At 43.4% G+C, this 15,238-nt stretch overlaps 1 protein-coding gene across 1 annotated transcript in view; it reads right to left on the bottom strand.

Moving 5' to 3' along the window:
• The window catches only part of LOC116374789 (whirlin-like), a 68,699-nt gene extending 57,494 nt beyond the window's left edge, over positions 1-11,205 (bottom strand). The window contains exons 1-3 of the mRNA XM_031829499.1: positions 10,365-11,205; positions 9,972-10,061; positions 5,799-5,922 (exon numbers count right to left, since the gene is read on the bottom strand). Of these exons, the coding sequence (XP_031685359.1) occupies positions 5,799-5,922; positions 9,972-10,061; positions 10,365-10,523 (373 nt within the window). The 5' untranslated portion in view covers positions 10,524-11,205. The remainder of the gene's footprint in view (positions 1-5,798; positions 5,923-9,971; positions 10,062-10,364) is intronic.
• Positions 11,206-15,238: the final 4,033 nt, after the last annotated feature.

Below are 15,238 nucleotides of genomic sequence, written 5' to 3'. Positions count from 1 at the left end.
TCTCTCCCTCTCTCTCTCTCTCTCTCTCTCTCTCTCTCTCTCTCTCTCTCTCTCTCTCACACACACACACACACACACACACACACACACACACACACACACACACACACACACACACACACACGCGCGCGCACACATGATGTAAAACACCCCCACAAACTCAAAACAAGCTCCAAATAGACTGATTATGTCACTACTACATTATACACTGACTTTAGGAACACCTGCCCTTTCCATTAAATAGACGTCACCTGTTAAATCCACTTCAATCAGTGTAGATGAAGGGGAGGAGACAGGTCAAATAATACTTGTTAAGCCTTGAGACCATTGAGACATGGATTGTGTGCCATTCAGAGACTTAATGGGCAAGACAATAAATGTAAGTGCCTTTGAATGGGGTATGGTAGGAGGTGCCAGGCGCACCGGTTTGAGTGTGTCAAGAACTGAAACGTTGCTGGGTTTTTCATGCTCAATAGTTTTCCGTGTGTATAAAGAATGGTCCACCATCCAAAGGACATCCAGCCAACGGCATGCCAGTGGTCGAAAATGTGTCATTGATGAAAAAGGACAAAGGAGACTGACACGAATTGTGCAGAGCAACAGACGGGCTACAGTTAGTCAACTGACAGTCCAGGACAACATCGGTGCCCAACGACCAATAACAGAATGCCCAACTCATCGTACCTTGACATGAATGGGGTATGGCAGTGACGACCTTACAGAGTTCCACTTCTTTCAGCAAAAAACAAGAAACTCTGGTTTCAGTGGGCTAAAGGAACAAAAACACTGGACATTGGACAATTGGAAAAACTTTGCCTTGTCTGATGAATCCCGGTTCCTGTGGTTTCACGCTAATGGGAGGACTAGGGTATGGAGAAAAGCACGAGTACATGCATCCATCATGCCGCGTGTCAACACTACAGGGTGATGGTGATAGTGTAGGGTGTGTTTTCATGGCACACATCAGGCCCATTGATAAAAGTGGAGCAACATTTGAATACCACAGGATATTTGAACATCATTGCCAATCAGGTCTCCATGGCAACAGTGTGTCCATCTGCTAATTGATTGATTTCAGCAGGATAATGCCCCATGCCACAAGGCTAGGACTGTCCAGAAATGGTTCCACGAACATGACAGTGAATTCAGCTTACTGCAGTGGCCTGTCTAGTCACCAGATCTCAATCCAATTGAGCATCTGTAGGATGAGATAGAACATGCTATTCAGAGTAGAGATCCACTACCAGCCAACTTGCTACAACTGCGAGAAGCATTGGAGTCAACATGGGCCAGCAACCCTGTGGAATGCTTTCGACACCGTGTAGAGTCCATGGCCTGACGAATTGAGGCTGTTCTGAGGGCAAAAAGGGGGTGCAACTCAATATTAGGAAGGTGTTCTTAATGTTTTGTACACTCATTGTATATGCCAAGCACTGTATAATTAAATATCTCATGAGACAATGTTAATCATTTACTGAGCTGTAAAACAACAACAGAATCAATCAGCTCTCTGTTGTTTAACTAAACATGTCCAATAAACTGGTCATTAGTGAGAGCAGAACAGGAAACGTTTATCCACCTCCTTGAGAGATGAAAAACGGTGTACATGCATCCCAAATGGCACCCTATACCCTATTTTTGACCAGGGCTCATAAGTAGTGCATATAGTGCATATATAGGAATACATTTGGGATTGAACCACACTGGCTCCCTACCTGGGAGGGAACAGACTAGCAGGCCGCACTCCCATCGCCTCATCTTGTTCAACCCTGTCCAACTCTCAATCATATTAACAGGCTGTTAAAAGACAGTACATCATTTACAACGAGACACAGCACATCTGTCTTAGAATATGGGAGTGGTTAGTTTGTGTCTGAATTAAGGTGAAGTGGGTGAGGTAGGCCATGTCTCTTGTGACAAGATGAATTCTCACTCCGCTAGCTATCTTCAAAGCCAAGCAGCATAGAGATACAGACAGTCCCCCTCTCCTCTCCCCTCCTCAGCAATGCATTTAATACCACCTAAAGGCTTTGTTATACTGCTCAGTACATACTGTATGGAAGGGAGACATTTGGTGAAATGTAAAAAATACATTGAGAAGGAATGTGTTAGCCTGGTCCCAGATCTGTTTATGCTGTCATGGTAACTCCATTGTTGTCATTGTCAAGCCAAACATTTGTCATGAAAGTGAGTGACAAAGAGTTGGCATGCTAGCACAAACAGACTGGCACTCAGGCTAAGAACGTGTGTATATGAAACACATTACATTACTGTTCTACAGGGGCTACATGCAGTACATGACATAATCCATTCTTCTGTTTGCTAAATGGTCTCTCTCTTAATTCTAATGGGAGATAAAGCATGCATCCCAAATGGCCATATATTCCCTATAGTGCCCTGGTCAAAAGTAGTGCACTATATAGGGAATAGGGTGCCATTTGGGATGCAGGTAAAAGGCCTGTAAAAAGGGAAGAACTTGTTCAAAAGAGTGTGGAGGAGGCTGGTTCTTTTGATGAATGACTTAACGTGTAATACAAGGAAAGTGACTCATGCTTCTTCAACCTGCCAAAGAGTAATTACAGTAATATAACCGGATCAATGTACCTTCTTAACATCCACCCGGCTAACGCTATTAAAACTTGTACTTAAAAAACAGAGCATGGGTTCTGGCCGTGGTCAACAGTAGTGTATAGGGGGCCATTCGAGATACACTCTATGCCATCTAGGTAGTTGGAAATGAAAACCATGATGTCAGCATAGTACAAGGGTTTTACGGCTTAATGTGGATGCATTGCTACGTATCTACAGATTCAGAAAATATTAGGATATGTTGAAAGAGTGAGATGAGATAAGATTACAGATTTATATACACTGAACAAAAATATAAACACTACAATTTTAAAGATTTTACTGAGTTACAGTTTATATAAGGTAATCAGTCAACTGAAATAAATAACTGTGGCCCTAATCTATGGATTTCACATGACTGGGAATACAGATATGCGTCTTTTGGTCACAGATACCTTAAATAAAAGGTAGGGGTGTGGATTAGAAAACCAGTCAGTATCTGGTGTGACCACCATTAGACTCATGCAGCGCGACACATCTCCTTCACATAGAGTTGTTTGTGGCCATGGAATGTTGTCCCACTCCTCTTCAATGGCTGTGTGAAGTTGCTTGATATAGGTGGGAACTGCAACACTTTGTCGTACATGTCGATCCAGAGCATCCCAAACATGCTCAATGGGTGACATGTCTGGTGAGTATGCAGGCCATGGAAGAACTGGGACATTTTCAGGTTCCAGGATTTGTGTAAAGATCCTTGCGACATGAGGCCATGAATAATCATGCTGAAACATGAGGTGATGGCGGGGGATGAACTGCACGACAATGGGCCTCAGGATCTCGTCACGGTATCTCTATGCATTCAAATTGACATCAATAAAATGCAATTGTGTTCGTTGTCCGTAGCTTATGCCTGTCCATACCATAACCCCATCACCACCATGGGGTACTCTGTTCACAATGTTGACATCAGTAAATCTCTCGCCCACACTACGCCATACATGTTGTCTGTCATTTGCCACGTACAGTTCAAATCAGGATTCATCCGTGAAGAGCACACTTCTCCAGCGTGCCAGTGGCCATCGAAGATTAACATTTGCCCACTGAAATCAGTTATAACACCGAATTGCACATTTAATGCACATGTTAGAGTGACCTTTTATTGTCCCCAGGAAAAGGTGCACCTGTGTAATGATCATGCTGTTTAATCAGCTTCTTGATATGCCACACCTGTCAGGTGGATGAATTATCGTAGAAATACTCACTAACAGGAATGTAAACACATTTGTGCATAATATTTGAGATAAATAAGCTTTTTTGTGCATATGGAACATTTTTGGACTCTTTTATTTCAGTTCATGAAACATGGGACCAACACTTTACATGTTGCGTTTTATATTGTTTGTTCAGTATAGAATCAGACCAGGTGTGTTTGGTTTGGGATAGTTTTGAACACACGATTTTGTAATTCATTTTGCAAGCGTCATCTCATCAATGATGTAAATATGTAGGAGTTACCCTGTAATACAGATTCACTGTTGTTGACTACATTATTCACACTCTCAAATAGATTGTGTATGCACCACATAATGCATCCATTATCCCTGGTAGGTGTACAACAATAGTCCCTGAGTTCTACCAGAGGATGGGTGGGTGGACGTAAATGATTCACATGGGAACAGACTGAGCCTAATTACTAAAGGACTCTGGTTTAATAAGCCATCTGAATGGAGTTCTTTGATGCTTCATTGCGCCCCTTCTTTTTCATAACTATCATTTGTGACGACAGCTAAAAGTACCTGACATTTTCCTGTGTAGTGACTAACTAAAGCCTAGACCACTGCACTTCTACTGCACAGCCAACTAAGACGTGAGTGCCAAATGGCCCCCTATTCCCTACACAGCGCACTACTTTTGACCAGAGCCCTGTAGGCCCTGGTTAAATGCAGTGCACTACATAGGGAAAAGGGTGCTATTTGGGATACAACCAAGGTCCTCTACCCTTACACTTCTTTCACACAGACTCAGGCTTCTATTTTTCTACCAGTCAGTCCAGAGCCCTGTTAAGAACGACTGGAAGTCCATACATGTTATGAAGTTTGTTCAATGTGGGCAATCAAGTAAATTAGCTTTAATGGAAATAGGGAATGGGATTATTGCATTGCATGTCCTATTTCATGAATTGAGTTGTGTTTGTGCTTTTCTAATAACCAATTTCTGTGTTCATGTAAGTGCCTGATTGAACGGATCCTCACTATCTGTATGCCCAGAACCTTGTTTTGAGAACGAAAGGTCATCTCCCTTTCAAGGTCACAACTTGGAGAGAAGAAGCCTCGTGAGGTATTGGTCTGTCACATGCATGAACCAAACATGAATGAAGAATTCATTATGAATGAGGAACAAGCTAAATCCTGCCTATGTAATGTGTCTGTAAGCTGTATATAAGAGATCTAACGGGAATGCCCCGATGTTATGTTCTATGGTGCATCAAGTTTGTAGGAACCTCCCCAGTTAACTGTTAATTAACAATGATTCCTTTAAGATTGACTTCGAGTGTAGAATTTCCACAACAGACTTATTATGTTTTCTTCACCATTTGTACCACTAGATCTTCTTTAGTTTAACAGGTTTACATGATCATGGAGGAAGTAACAACCATATGAGAGTATAACAGTGGTCCACATTCATTCACAGCAGTTGACAGTAAGTAGAAGAGGTGAAACACTTTAAGTTTGACCTGTTGGTCAAATGCTACCCAGTATGCCCACTCTATTCCCTCTGAGTGGATGGAAAATGTCCGTGGCTTGGTCAGGCATGCAGCAAACCCAATGATGTAGTCCTCCATCAGACAACCACAGAAGCACACCAAGAGATGACATGCTGCATCGTCTCCGTACTGATTCTGATGAAGGCCGTTGACAGCAGTCATCATTTTAACTTGAATTAGATAAATAAAGTATCAAGTTGTTAACTGTGAGCAAGAGTTGAGCCTATTCCTTGTTTGATAGCAACAGGGTCATCCGATCGATGGTGGAGGGGGCCTCTCCTTCCCGGTAGGCAAAAAGGCTGGGGAAGATGCCAATGTTACAAGCACAGTGACCCTCCTGCCACTCTTCATTGACTGGCAGACAGGGGGGGGGGGGGAGAGGAGGCTCATTATTCAGAGTAGGAGGTGACATACGTACTGTTCACTTAAAACACACAACACTTAATCATTTCTCCCGTTCCGTTACCTTCACTGAGAATGTCAATAGTGTCTCCCTCGCTGAACTCCAAATCCTCTGGTCCCTCAGCTGCATAGTCACACAGTGCCACCATCTGGTAGAGAATGGTACAGTTGGCCAGAGGGTCCTCGGTCTGACAGAGAGAGCAGAGGAACACACAGGTTAGCTTTCACTCAGCAATTAGCCACACATTCCATTGAGGCATTTCAGTTCAAGATGGGTCTGTGCTACCTACATACACTGTGTTGTATAACACACTGTATTACTTCTACAGCTAATATAAGGACAGGAGTAGAAACTGACACATAACAGTCCAAATATTCCAATGTACTGTACTTAAAAAGGGGGGTGTTACAGGTGCCCTAAAGGGACAAACTAGAATATCAACACACAACATATTCCTCCCCCTTTACTTTTGATGCCTCATAAGGAAGAAGTAAATATTCACTGTTTTGAATATTATTATTTTTTTAACATAACTGCTCTTTTAATAAAATAATTTTTCAGAATAACCTTTTCTGAACTAGGGAAAGAGGGTATACTGCCTCAGTTCCCAGACTGGATCCTGGGGAGTATTCTGCCCCAATGTCGGAGGTTAGGCTAAACTAAATATTCAACCTTTCAGGGGGTCATCTTTCTCTTGCAGGGTAATGACAATGTACAGGTGAGTCTACAGTCACATTGTCTCTGAGTCTGAGTGGTGATGGTGTATGCCCAGACTGGTGCCCAACATTACCCTGAGTGGGCACTCTGGCTGGTTCGAGTGAGTCTGGAGCACTTTCCACATTTATAGGTTGATGCAGTGGATGTTCAGGTAATGGCTCGTAGTCATGGTAGGTATCCAGTAGCTGTTTCGTCTTTGGAGGTGTCAGGAGGTCGAGCCACGTGCAAAGCTGTCTTTTCATCATGGCTGATGTGGGTGCCTCTTTGATTGTAGCATGGGGGGTGTTTCTGTAGGTCAACAGGTAGGTGGGTCTGTAGGTCAACAGGTAGGTGGGTCTGTAGGTCAACAGGTAGGTGGGTCTGTAGGTCAACAGGTAGGTGGTTCTGTAGGTCAACAGGTAGGTGGTTCTGTAGGTCAACAGGTAGGCGGGTCTGTAGGTCAACAGGTAGGTGGTTCTGTAGGTCAACAGGTAGGTGGTTAGGAACCCGTTCCCTTGTAATGATTTTAAAGCTTGATTCATCGTCTGGACCAATCTGTCAGCGAGGCCGTTTGTTGCAGGGTGACACGGCACTGACTTGATGTGCTGAATTCCATTTGCTTCCATGAATGACCGGAACTCTTCAGATACCCATTGTGGGCCATTATCGCTAACGACGGAGTCGGCAGTCTGAAGCGACTGAAGATTGACTGTAGCACTTCGATGGTCCTCTCCGCTGAGGTGCTCTTCATCACTGTGACCTCAGACTATTTGCTGCGTGCGTCAACTACGACTAAGAACATACAATCCTCTGGTGGGCCTGCATAGTCTATGTGGACTCGGTGCCAAGGCTCCTCTGGGAAGTCCCATGAGTGTAGTGGCGCTAGCTGAGGCATGTTCCTCAACTTTTGACATGCAGAACATGACTTGACCTTGTCTTCGATAGCTGCGTCCAAACCGGGCCACTAAAAGTAGCTGTGTGCCATCTCCTTCATTCGCACCATGCCACAGTGCCCTGAATGGAGTTCTTCAAGCACCCATAGCAAGCATCCAAACTGAACTGTGTGCTCGTTTCTCCCCCTTCAGTCTGCGAGTGTTCAGTGTGTGTGACAGGGAAGGGAAGCCTTGAGAGGCCGTCTTTATTGCAGTGCTGCTCAGACTTTCTGGACTTGATATCGTACTGGTGAGCAGATAACAGTAATGCCCATCGCTGCATGCGGCTGGCTGCAACTGATGGAATGGTGGTGTGGGGACCAAAGATGGAGGTGAGGGGTCTATGGTCCGTCAGCACTGTGAATCATCGCCCAAACAGAAACGGATTACATTTCATGACTTCAAACACGATGGCGAGCGATTCACCCTCGATCTTTATTTAAGGTAAGGTTTTACTTAAGGTCCGTGATTTGAAAGCAATTGGCCTTTCTTCCCCTGATGGCATGATGTGTGAGACAACAGCACCAACGCCATAAGGCGTACAGTCCTTTGGGAGTCACTATGGTCAACAGTTCTTGTGACTCTTGGTCCACATGCATCTGTAGATAGGCCTGACATAAGTCTATCTTACTGAATTTGTCCTCCAGCTAAACCAGAAAAGAGCTTGTCAATGAGGGGTAGTGGATATTTTTCAGCAGTCAAGACTGGGTTAATGGTGACTGAATCACCACAGAGTCAGAGTGATCCATCTTTTTTTATGACTGGAACAACAATGGGTGTCGCCCATTCACTGGATCCAATACTCCACTCTCGACTTGTCTGTTTAGCTCAGTTTAAATTTTTGGTTTTATGGAGTATGGGACGGGTCTAGTGTTTAACTGTCCTTCATACTGCCAAGTTCTCCTTTGAACACATCCGTGTGTTTCCTCAATATCCCTTGTAGGTTTGTGTCCTCTTTTGCAACCATTTGAATTTCCTGACAGTTTAGTTTGATATTTTCCATGCCATGTGCGTCCTAGCGATGCTGGATGGTTGCCTTTCACGCTGTAGAGACGTAGCATTACCTTCTGTTTGTTGAGCTCAACTGTAACAATCACGCTTCCTCTCACTGGACCAATCTCACCGAAGATAAAGAACACAAACGTGAGAACGTTTCTTTCTCGTCGCCAGTTGTGTTGTATAACACACTGTATTACTTCTACAACTAATATAAGGACATGAGACGGGGGGTAGAAACTAACATGGGCATTGTTTAATGCCTTTCACAGGACAAAACATTCCAAGCATTCCAATGTACGTAAAAAGGGGTGTGTTACAGGTGCCCTAAAGGGACAAACTAGAATATCAACACACAACACATTGTATCATAGGTCATTGTCCCACATGGCACCCTATTCCGTCTGTAGTGCCCTTCTTTTGACCGGAGTGCATAGGGTAGCCCAGAGCCCATAAAGGGAATAGATAATAAAGCATCTGACCTTTCCATTTTGTTAACGATGGAGGAATCTTTCAAATACTTTAAGCGCTTGCTTTAGTCTGCCTGGAGTGCTAGATGAGCAGGACTTGCACTTTAGCGACTATTCTATTGTGCCTGTCAAACTAAATCAAGCCTAGTAAGTATTTAAAAATGATTTTAAATAGTATTTGAACCTAGGGGTGATGGAAAGTATTTCAAACAGCACATACTAAACACTGGAATGGTAGCTAATGATTCCCTTATCACAGTAAATGATCTCAAGGAAATCTAGATGTTTTTGTTCTGAACAATGTACCCACTCAGGTCTCCTAACTTAAGTTGTTTAATAGGTATTGGCAGTATTGACTGATTGGAAATGGAGAAAACTCTGCAGAACACTCACTGAAACCTCTGGCTTTTCCCCAGCCAGCCAGTCTGTCAGGAATTTTGTGTAAAAGTAGAACAGGACTTACACAAGTTCCACACGTTTTGGCGCGGCCATCAGAGTTTTTTAAGAGGTAATTTCTTCTTACGAAAATCATTCAGGTCATTCTGACATGCTGAGGCACAAAAGCTAGTCTTAAATAGTCCAGAATATATTTTTACCTGACAACCTCTCCCTCCCCGGGGCTTTGCATTGACTTAATCAGGCCAAATCATCAGCAATGTATTACATCTGACACTTGAAAATTCTGAGTCATAAAATAAATGAGAAATTATCCACAATTCCATCTGCCTAGTGTACAGTATGTAAACCCATGCAACTAGAAGTACAGCACAACATACTGGATTATGTCAAATGGTCCTTCTTCCAGTCAGGCTGACACCAGTGGAGGTTGCTGAGGGGAGGACGGATCATCATAATGGCTGGAACGGAGTGAATGGAATGGCCTCAAACACATAGAAACCAGGTGTTTGATGTATTCGATGCCATTCCACTTATTCCACTCCAGCCATTACCACAAGCCCGTCCTCCCCAATTAAGGTGCCACCAACCTCCTGTGGCTGACAAACATTTTTCTTCAACCAACTGGAGGACAGATATAAATGTATTATCCTAATGTTCATTTTACCTTTACATGTGTTATTTGCGACAGAGATAAAGAGTTACACACAGATAAAAACACAGATGAAGTCAGAGCCTTTACTCACCAGCTCAGTAGGACTGTCCACCGTGGATGGGTACCTGGGTGGAGGTGGTTGGTAGGTAGGAGGGTGGAGATGCCTCTCTATCAGGCCTCTCTGCAGATGATATATAGCACAAGATTTAAAAGGCTGAACACTTGTACAATAATCAGTGACTGTAAAATTAACACATTTATAGTTCATGGGGCTGGTAGAATGACGACTGTTACAATATGATTTAAAGCACTTTGAGATACTTTGTGTAATGAAAAACACTATAATAGTTCAATAATAACAATCATTATTGTTATTTAATTAACATAAAGGTGCTTTAAAGGTTAAGATGGATGCTGGCATGGCCTAGCTCCACACCCTTGGTGTCTTGCGTTCTGCCAGTGGGGTTAAATGAGGTGAGCCTACCCTGTGGAGGTTCTTCGTGGCTAAGCTGGCTCTGTGGGCGAGTGGGCGGCATGAGCCCCGGTGGGAGGGGGATCCCACTGGGAATACTCTGTGGAGGACACAACCAGAGTAGTCAAGGTAACACCGCTCTCTGTGCCTTCCATTAAAGCAGTGAAACATCCAGACAGGCTGGGTTTATAATTGCTATTCCTCTTGTGACACCTCATCCACTCATTGTTCAAATCCAAGGGTATTCAACAACCCTGTCTGTCCTTCACAGTGTTAAGCAGGTGCAGCTTTGATACACATGAATAGGCCTACAAATGTTTTCACTGTCTGTGGGTAGAGGAGGAGAGTTAAAATACAGCTCTGTTAAGCATTACTCTAAAACTGAACGTTGAGAGAACAACCCAGATGAGATTAAACACCTGAAGTTGCTGGATTGTCACATTCTGTTCAGCACTATGGAAATAGCTTCATTGTCTTACTAAAACCTACAAATGCGATAAAATTAGAAACTCAAAGAAGAACTTTATTTTTTTTTCTGCCTTTGGACTTGTTGACATCCACTGGGTCCAGCAGGGTCATGGGGACAAGTCCTTTCTAAACCACGAAAGAGGGGGAAAAAGGGAAGATGAGTGATAAATCAAAAACATTTACGGCATAGATATACAATCGTACAGAAAGAAGGCGGGGCACCTTTACAGGTGTAGGGAGTTAACCCCCTCTTTACAGGTATAGGGAGTTAACCCCCTCTTTACAGGTATAATGAGTTAACCCCCTCTTTACAGGTGAAGGGAGTTAACCCCCTCTTTACAGGTATAATGAGTTAACCCCCTCTTTACAGGTGTAGGGAGTTAACCCCCTCTTTACAGGTATAGGGAGATAACCCACTCTTTACAGGTATAGGGAGTTAACCCACTCTTTACAGGTATAGGGAGTTAAGCCCCTCTTTACAGGTATAGGGAGTTAACCCACTCTTTACAGGTGTAGGGAGTTAACCCCCTCTTTACAGATATAATGAGTTAACCCCCTCTTTACAGGTATAGGGAGTTAGCCCCCTCTTTACAGGTATAATGAGTTAACCCCCTCTTTACAGGTGTAGGGAGTTAACCCCCTCTTTACAGGTGTAGGGAGTTAACCCACTCTTTACAGGTATAGGGAGTTAACCCCCTCTTTACAGGTATAGGGAGGTAACCCCCTCTTTACAGGTGTAGGGAGTTAACCCACTCTTTACAGGTATAATGAGTTAACCCACTCTTTACAGGTATAGGGAGGTAACCCCCTCTTTACAGGTATAGGGAGTTAACCCACTCTTTATAGGTATAGGGAGTTAACCCCCTCTTTACAGGTGTAGGGAGTTAACCCACTCTTTACAGGTATAAGGAGTTAACCCACTCTTTACAGGTATAGGGAGTTAACCCACTCTTTACAGGTATAGGGAGTTAACCCACTCTTTACAGGTATAGGGAGTTAACCCACTCTTTATAGGTATAGGGAGTTAACCCCCTCTTTACAGGTGTAGGGAGTTAACCCACTCTTTACAGGTATAAGGAGTTAACCCACTCTTTACAGGTATAGGGAGTTAACCCACTCTTTACAGGTATAGGGAGTTAACCCACTCTTTACAGGTATAGGGAGTTAACCCACTCTTTACAGGTATAGGGAGTTAACCCCCTCTTTACAGGTATAGGGAGTTAACCCCCTCTTTACAGGTATAGGGAGTTAACCCCCTCTTTACAGGTATAGGGAGTTAACCCACTCTTTACAGGTGTAGGGAGTTAACCCCCTCTTTACAGGTATAGGGAATTAATCCACTCTTTACAGGTATAGGGAATTAACCCCCTCTTTACAGGTATAGGGAGTTAACCCCCTCTTTATAGGTATAGGGAGTTAACCCCCTCTTTACAGGTATAGGGAGTTAACCCCCTCTTTACAGGTATAGGGAGTTAACCCACTCTTTACAGGTGTAGGGAGTTAACCCCCTCTTTACAGGTATAGGGAATTAATCCACTCTTTACAGGTATAGGGAATTAACCCCCTCTTTACAGGTATAGGGAGTTAACCCCCTCTTTACAGGTATAGAGAGTTAACCCACTCTTTACAGGTATAGGGAGTTAACCCACTCTTTACAGGTGTAGGGAGTTAACCCCCTCTTTACAGGTATAGGGAATTAACCCACTCTTTACAGGTATAGGGAATTAACCCCCTCTTTACAGGTATAGGGAATTAACCCACTCTTTACAGGTATAGGGAGTTAACCCACTCTTTACAGGTATAGGGAGTTAACCCACTCTTTACAGGTATAGGGAGATAATCCACTCTTTACAGGTATAATGAGTTAACCCACTCTTTACAGGTATAGGGAGTTAACCCACTCTTTACAGGTATAGGGAGTTAACCCACTCTTTACAGGTATAGGGAGTTAACCCACTCTTTACAGGTGTAGGGAGTTAACCCCATCTTTACAGGTATAGGGAATTAACCCACTCTTTACAGGTATAGGGAATTAACCCCCTCTTTACAGGTATAGGGAGTTAACCCCCTCTTTACAGGTATAGGGAGTTAACCCACTCTTTACAGGTATAGGGAGTTAACCCACTCTTTACAGGTATAGGGAGTTAACCCACTCTTTACAGGTATAGGGAGTTAACCCACTCTTTACAGGTATAGGGAGATAATCCACTCTTTACAGGTATAGGGAGATAATCCACTCTTTACAGGTATAGGGAGTTAATCCACTCTTTACAGGTATAGGGAGTTAAACCACTCTTTACAGGTATAGGGAATTAACCCCCTCTTTACAGGTATAGGGAATTAACCCACTCTTTACAGGTATAGGGAGTTAACCCACTCTTTACAGGTATAGGGAGATAATCCACTCTTTACAGGTATAGGGAGTTAATCCACTCTTTACAGGTATAGGGAGTTAACCCACTCTTTACAGGTATAGGGAGTTAACCCACTCTTTACAGGTATAGGGAGGTAACCCCCTCTTTACAGGTATGGGGAGTTAACCCACTCTTTACAGGTATAGCGAGGTAACCCCCTCTTTACAGGTATAGGGAGGTAACCCCCTCTTTACAGGTATAGGGAGGTAACCCCCTCTTTACAGGTATAGGGAGTTAACCCCCTCTTTACAGGTATAGGGAGATAACCCCCTCTTTACAGGTATAGGGAGATAACCCCCTCTTTACAGGTATAAGGAGTTAACCCACTCTTTACAGGTATAGGGAGTTAACCCCCTCTTTACAGGTATAGGGAGATAACCCCCTCTTTACAGGTATAAGGAGTTAACCCACTCTTTACAGGTATAGGGAGTTAACCCCCTCTTTACAGGTATAGGGAGTTAACCCACTCTTTACAGGTATAGGGAGTTAACCCCCTCTTTACAGGTATAATGAGTTAACCCACTCTTTACAGGTATAGGGAGTTAACCCCCTCTTTACAGGTATAATGAGTTAACCCCCTCTTTACAGGTATAAGGAGTTAACCCACTCTTTACAGGTATAAGGAGTTAACCCACTCTTTACAGGTATAATGAGTTAACCCACTCTTTACAGGTATAATGAGTTAACCCACTCTTTACAGGTATAGGGAGTTAACCCACTCTTTACAGGTGTAGGGAGTTAACCCCCTCTTTACAGGTATAGGGAATTAACCCACTCTTTACAGGTATAGGGAATTAACCCCCTCTTTACAGGTATAGGGAGTTAAACCACTCTTTACAGGTATAGGGAATTAACCCCCTCTTTACAGGTATAGGGAATTAACCCACTCTTTACAGGTATAGGGAGTTAACCCACTCTTTACAGGTATAGGGAGTTAACCCACTCTTTACAGGTATAGGGAGATAATCCACTCTTTACAGGTATAGGGAGATAATCCACTCTTTACAGGTATAGGGAGTTAATCCACTCTTTACAGGTATAGGGAATTAACCCCCTCTTTACAGGTATACGGAGTTAAACCACTCTTTACAGGTATAGGGAATTAACCCCCTCTTTACAGGTATAGGGAATTAACCCCCTCTTTACAGGTATGGGGAGTTAAACCACTCTTTACAGGTATAGGGAATTAACCCCCTCTTTACAGGTATAGGGAGTTAAACCACTCTTTACAGGTATAGGGAATTAACCCCCTCTTTACAGGTATAGGGAATTAACCCACTCTTTACAGGTATAGGGAGTTAACCCACTCTTTACAGGTATAGGGAGTTAACCCACTCTTTACAGGTATAGGGAGTTAACTCACTCTTTACAGGTATAGGGAGTTAACCCACTCTTTACAGGTATAGGGAGATAGTCCACTCTTTACAGGTATAGGGAGATAATCCACTCTTTACAGGTATAGGGAGTTAATCCACTCTTTACAGGTATAGGGAGATAATCCACTCTTTACAGGTATAGGGAGATAATCCACTCTTTACAGGTATAGGGAGTTAACCCACTCTTTACAGGTATAGGGAGATAATCCACTCTTTACAGGTATAGGGAGATAATCCACTCTTTACAGGTATAGGGAATTAACCCCCTCTTTACAGGTATAGGGAATTAACCCACTCTTTACAGGTATAATGAGTTAACCCACTCTTTACAGGTATAGGGAGTTAACCCACTCTTTACAGGTATAGGGAGGTAACCCCCTCTTTACAGGTATAGGGAGGTAACCCCCTCTTTACAGGTATAGGGAGGTAACCCCCTCTTTACAGGTATAGGGAGTTAACCCACTCTTTACAGGTATAGCTAGGTAACCCCCTCTTTACAGGTATAGGGAGGTAACCCCCTCTTTACAGGTATAGGGAGGTAACCCCCTCTTTACAGGTATAGGGAGTTAACCCCCTCTTTACAGGTATAGGGAGATAACCCCTTCTTTACAGGTATAGGGAGATAACC

This window comes from Oncorhynchus kisutch, linkage group LG8 (genome assembly GCF_002021735.2).
Source record: "Oncorhynchus kisutch isolate 150728-3 linkage group LG8, Okis_V2, whole genome shotgun sequence".
NCBI classification, from domain to species: Eukaryota; Metazoa; Chordata; class Actinopteri; order Salmoniformes; family Salmonidae; genus Oncorhynchus; species Oncorhynchus kisutch.
This window is presented reverse-complemented; position numbering and strand designations above follow the sequence as displayed.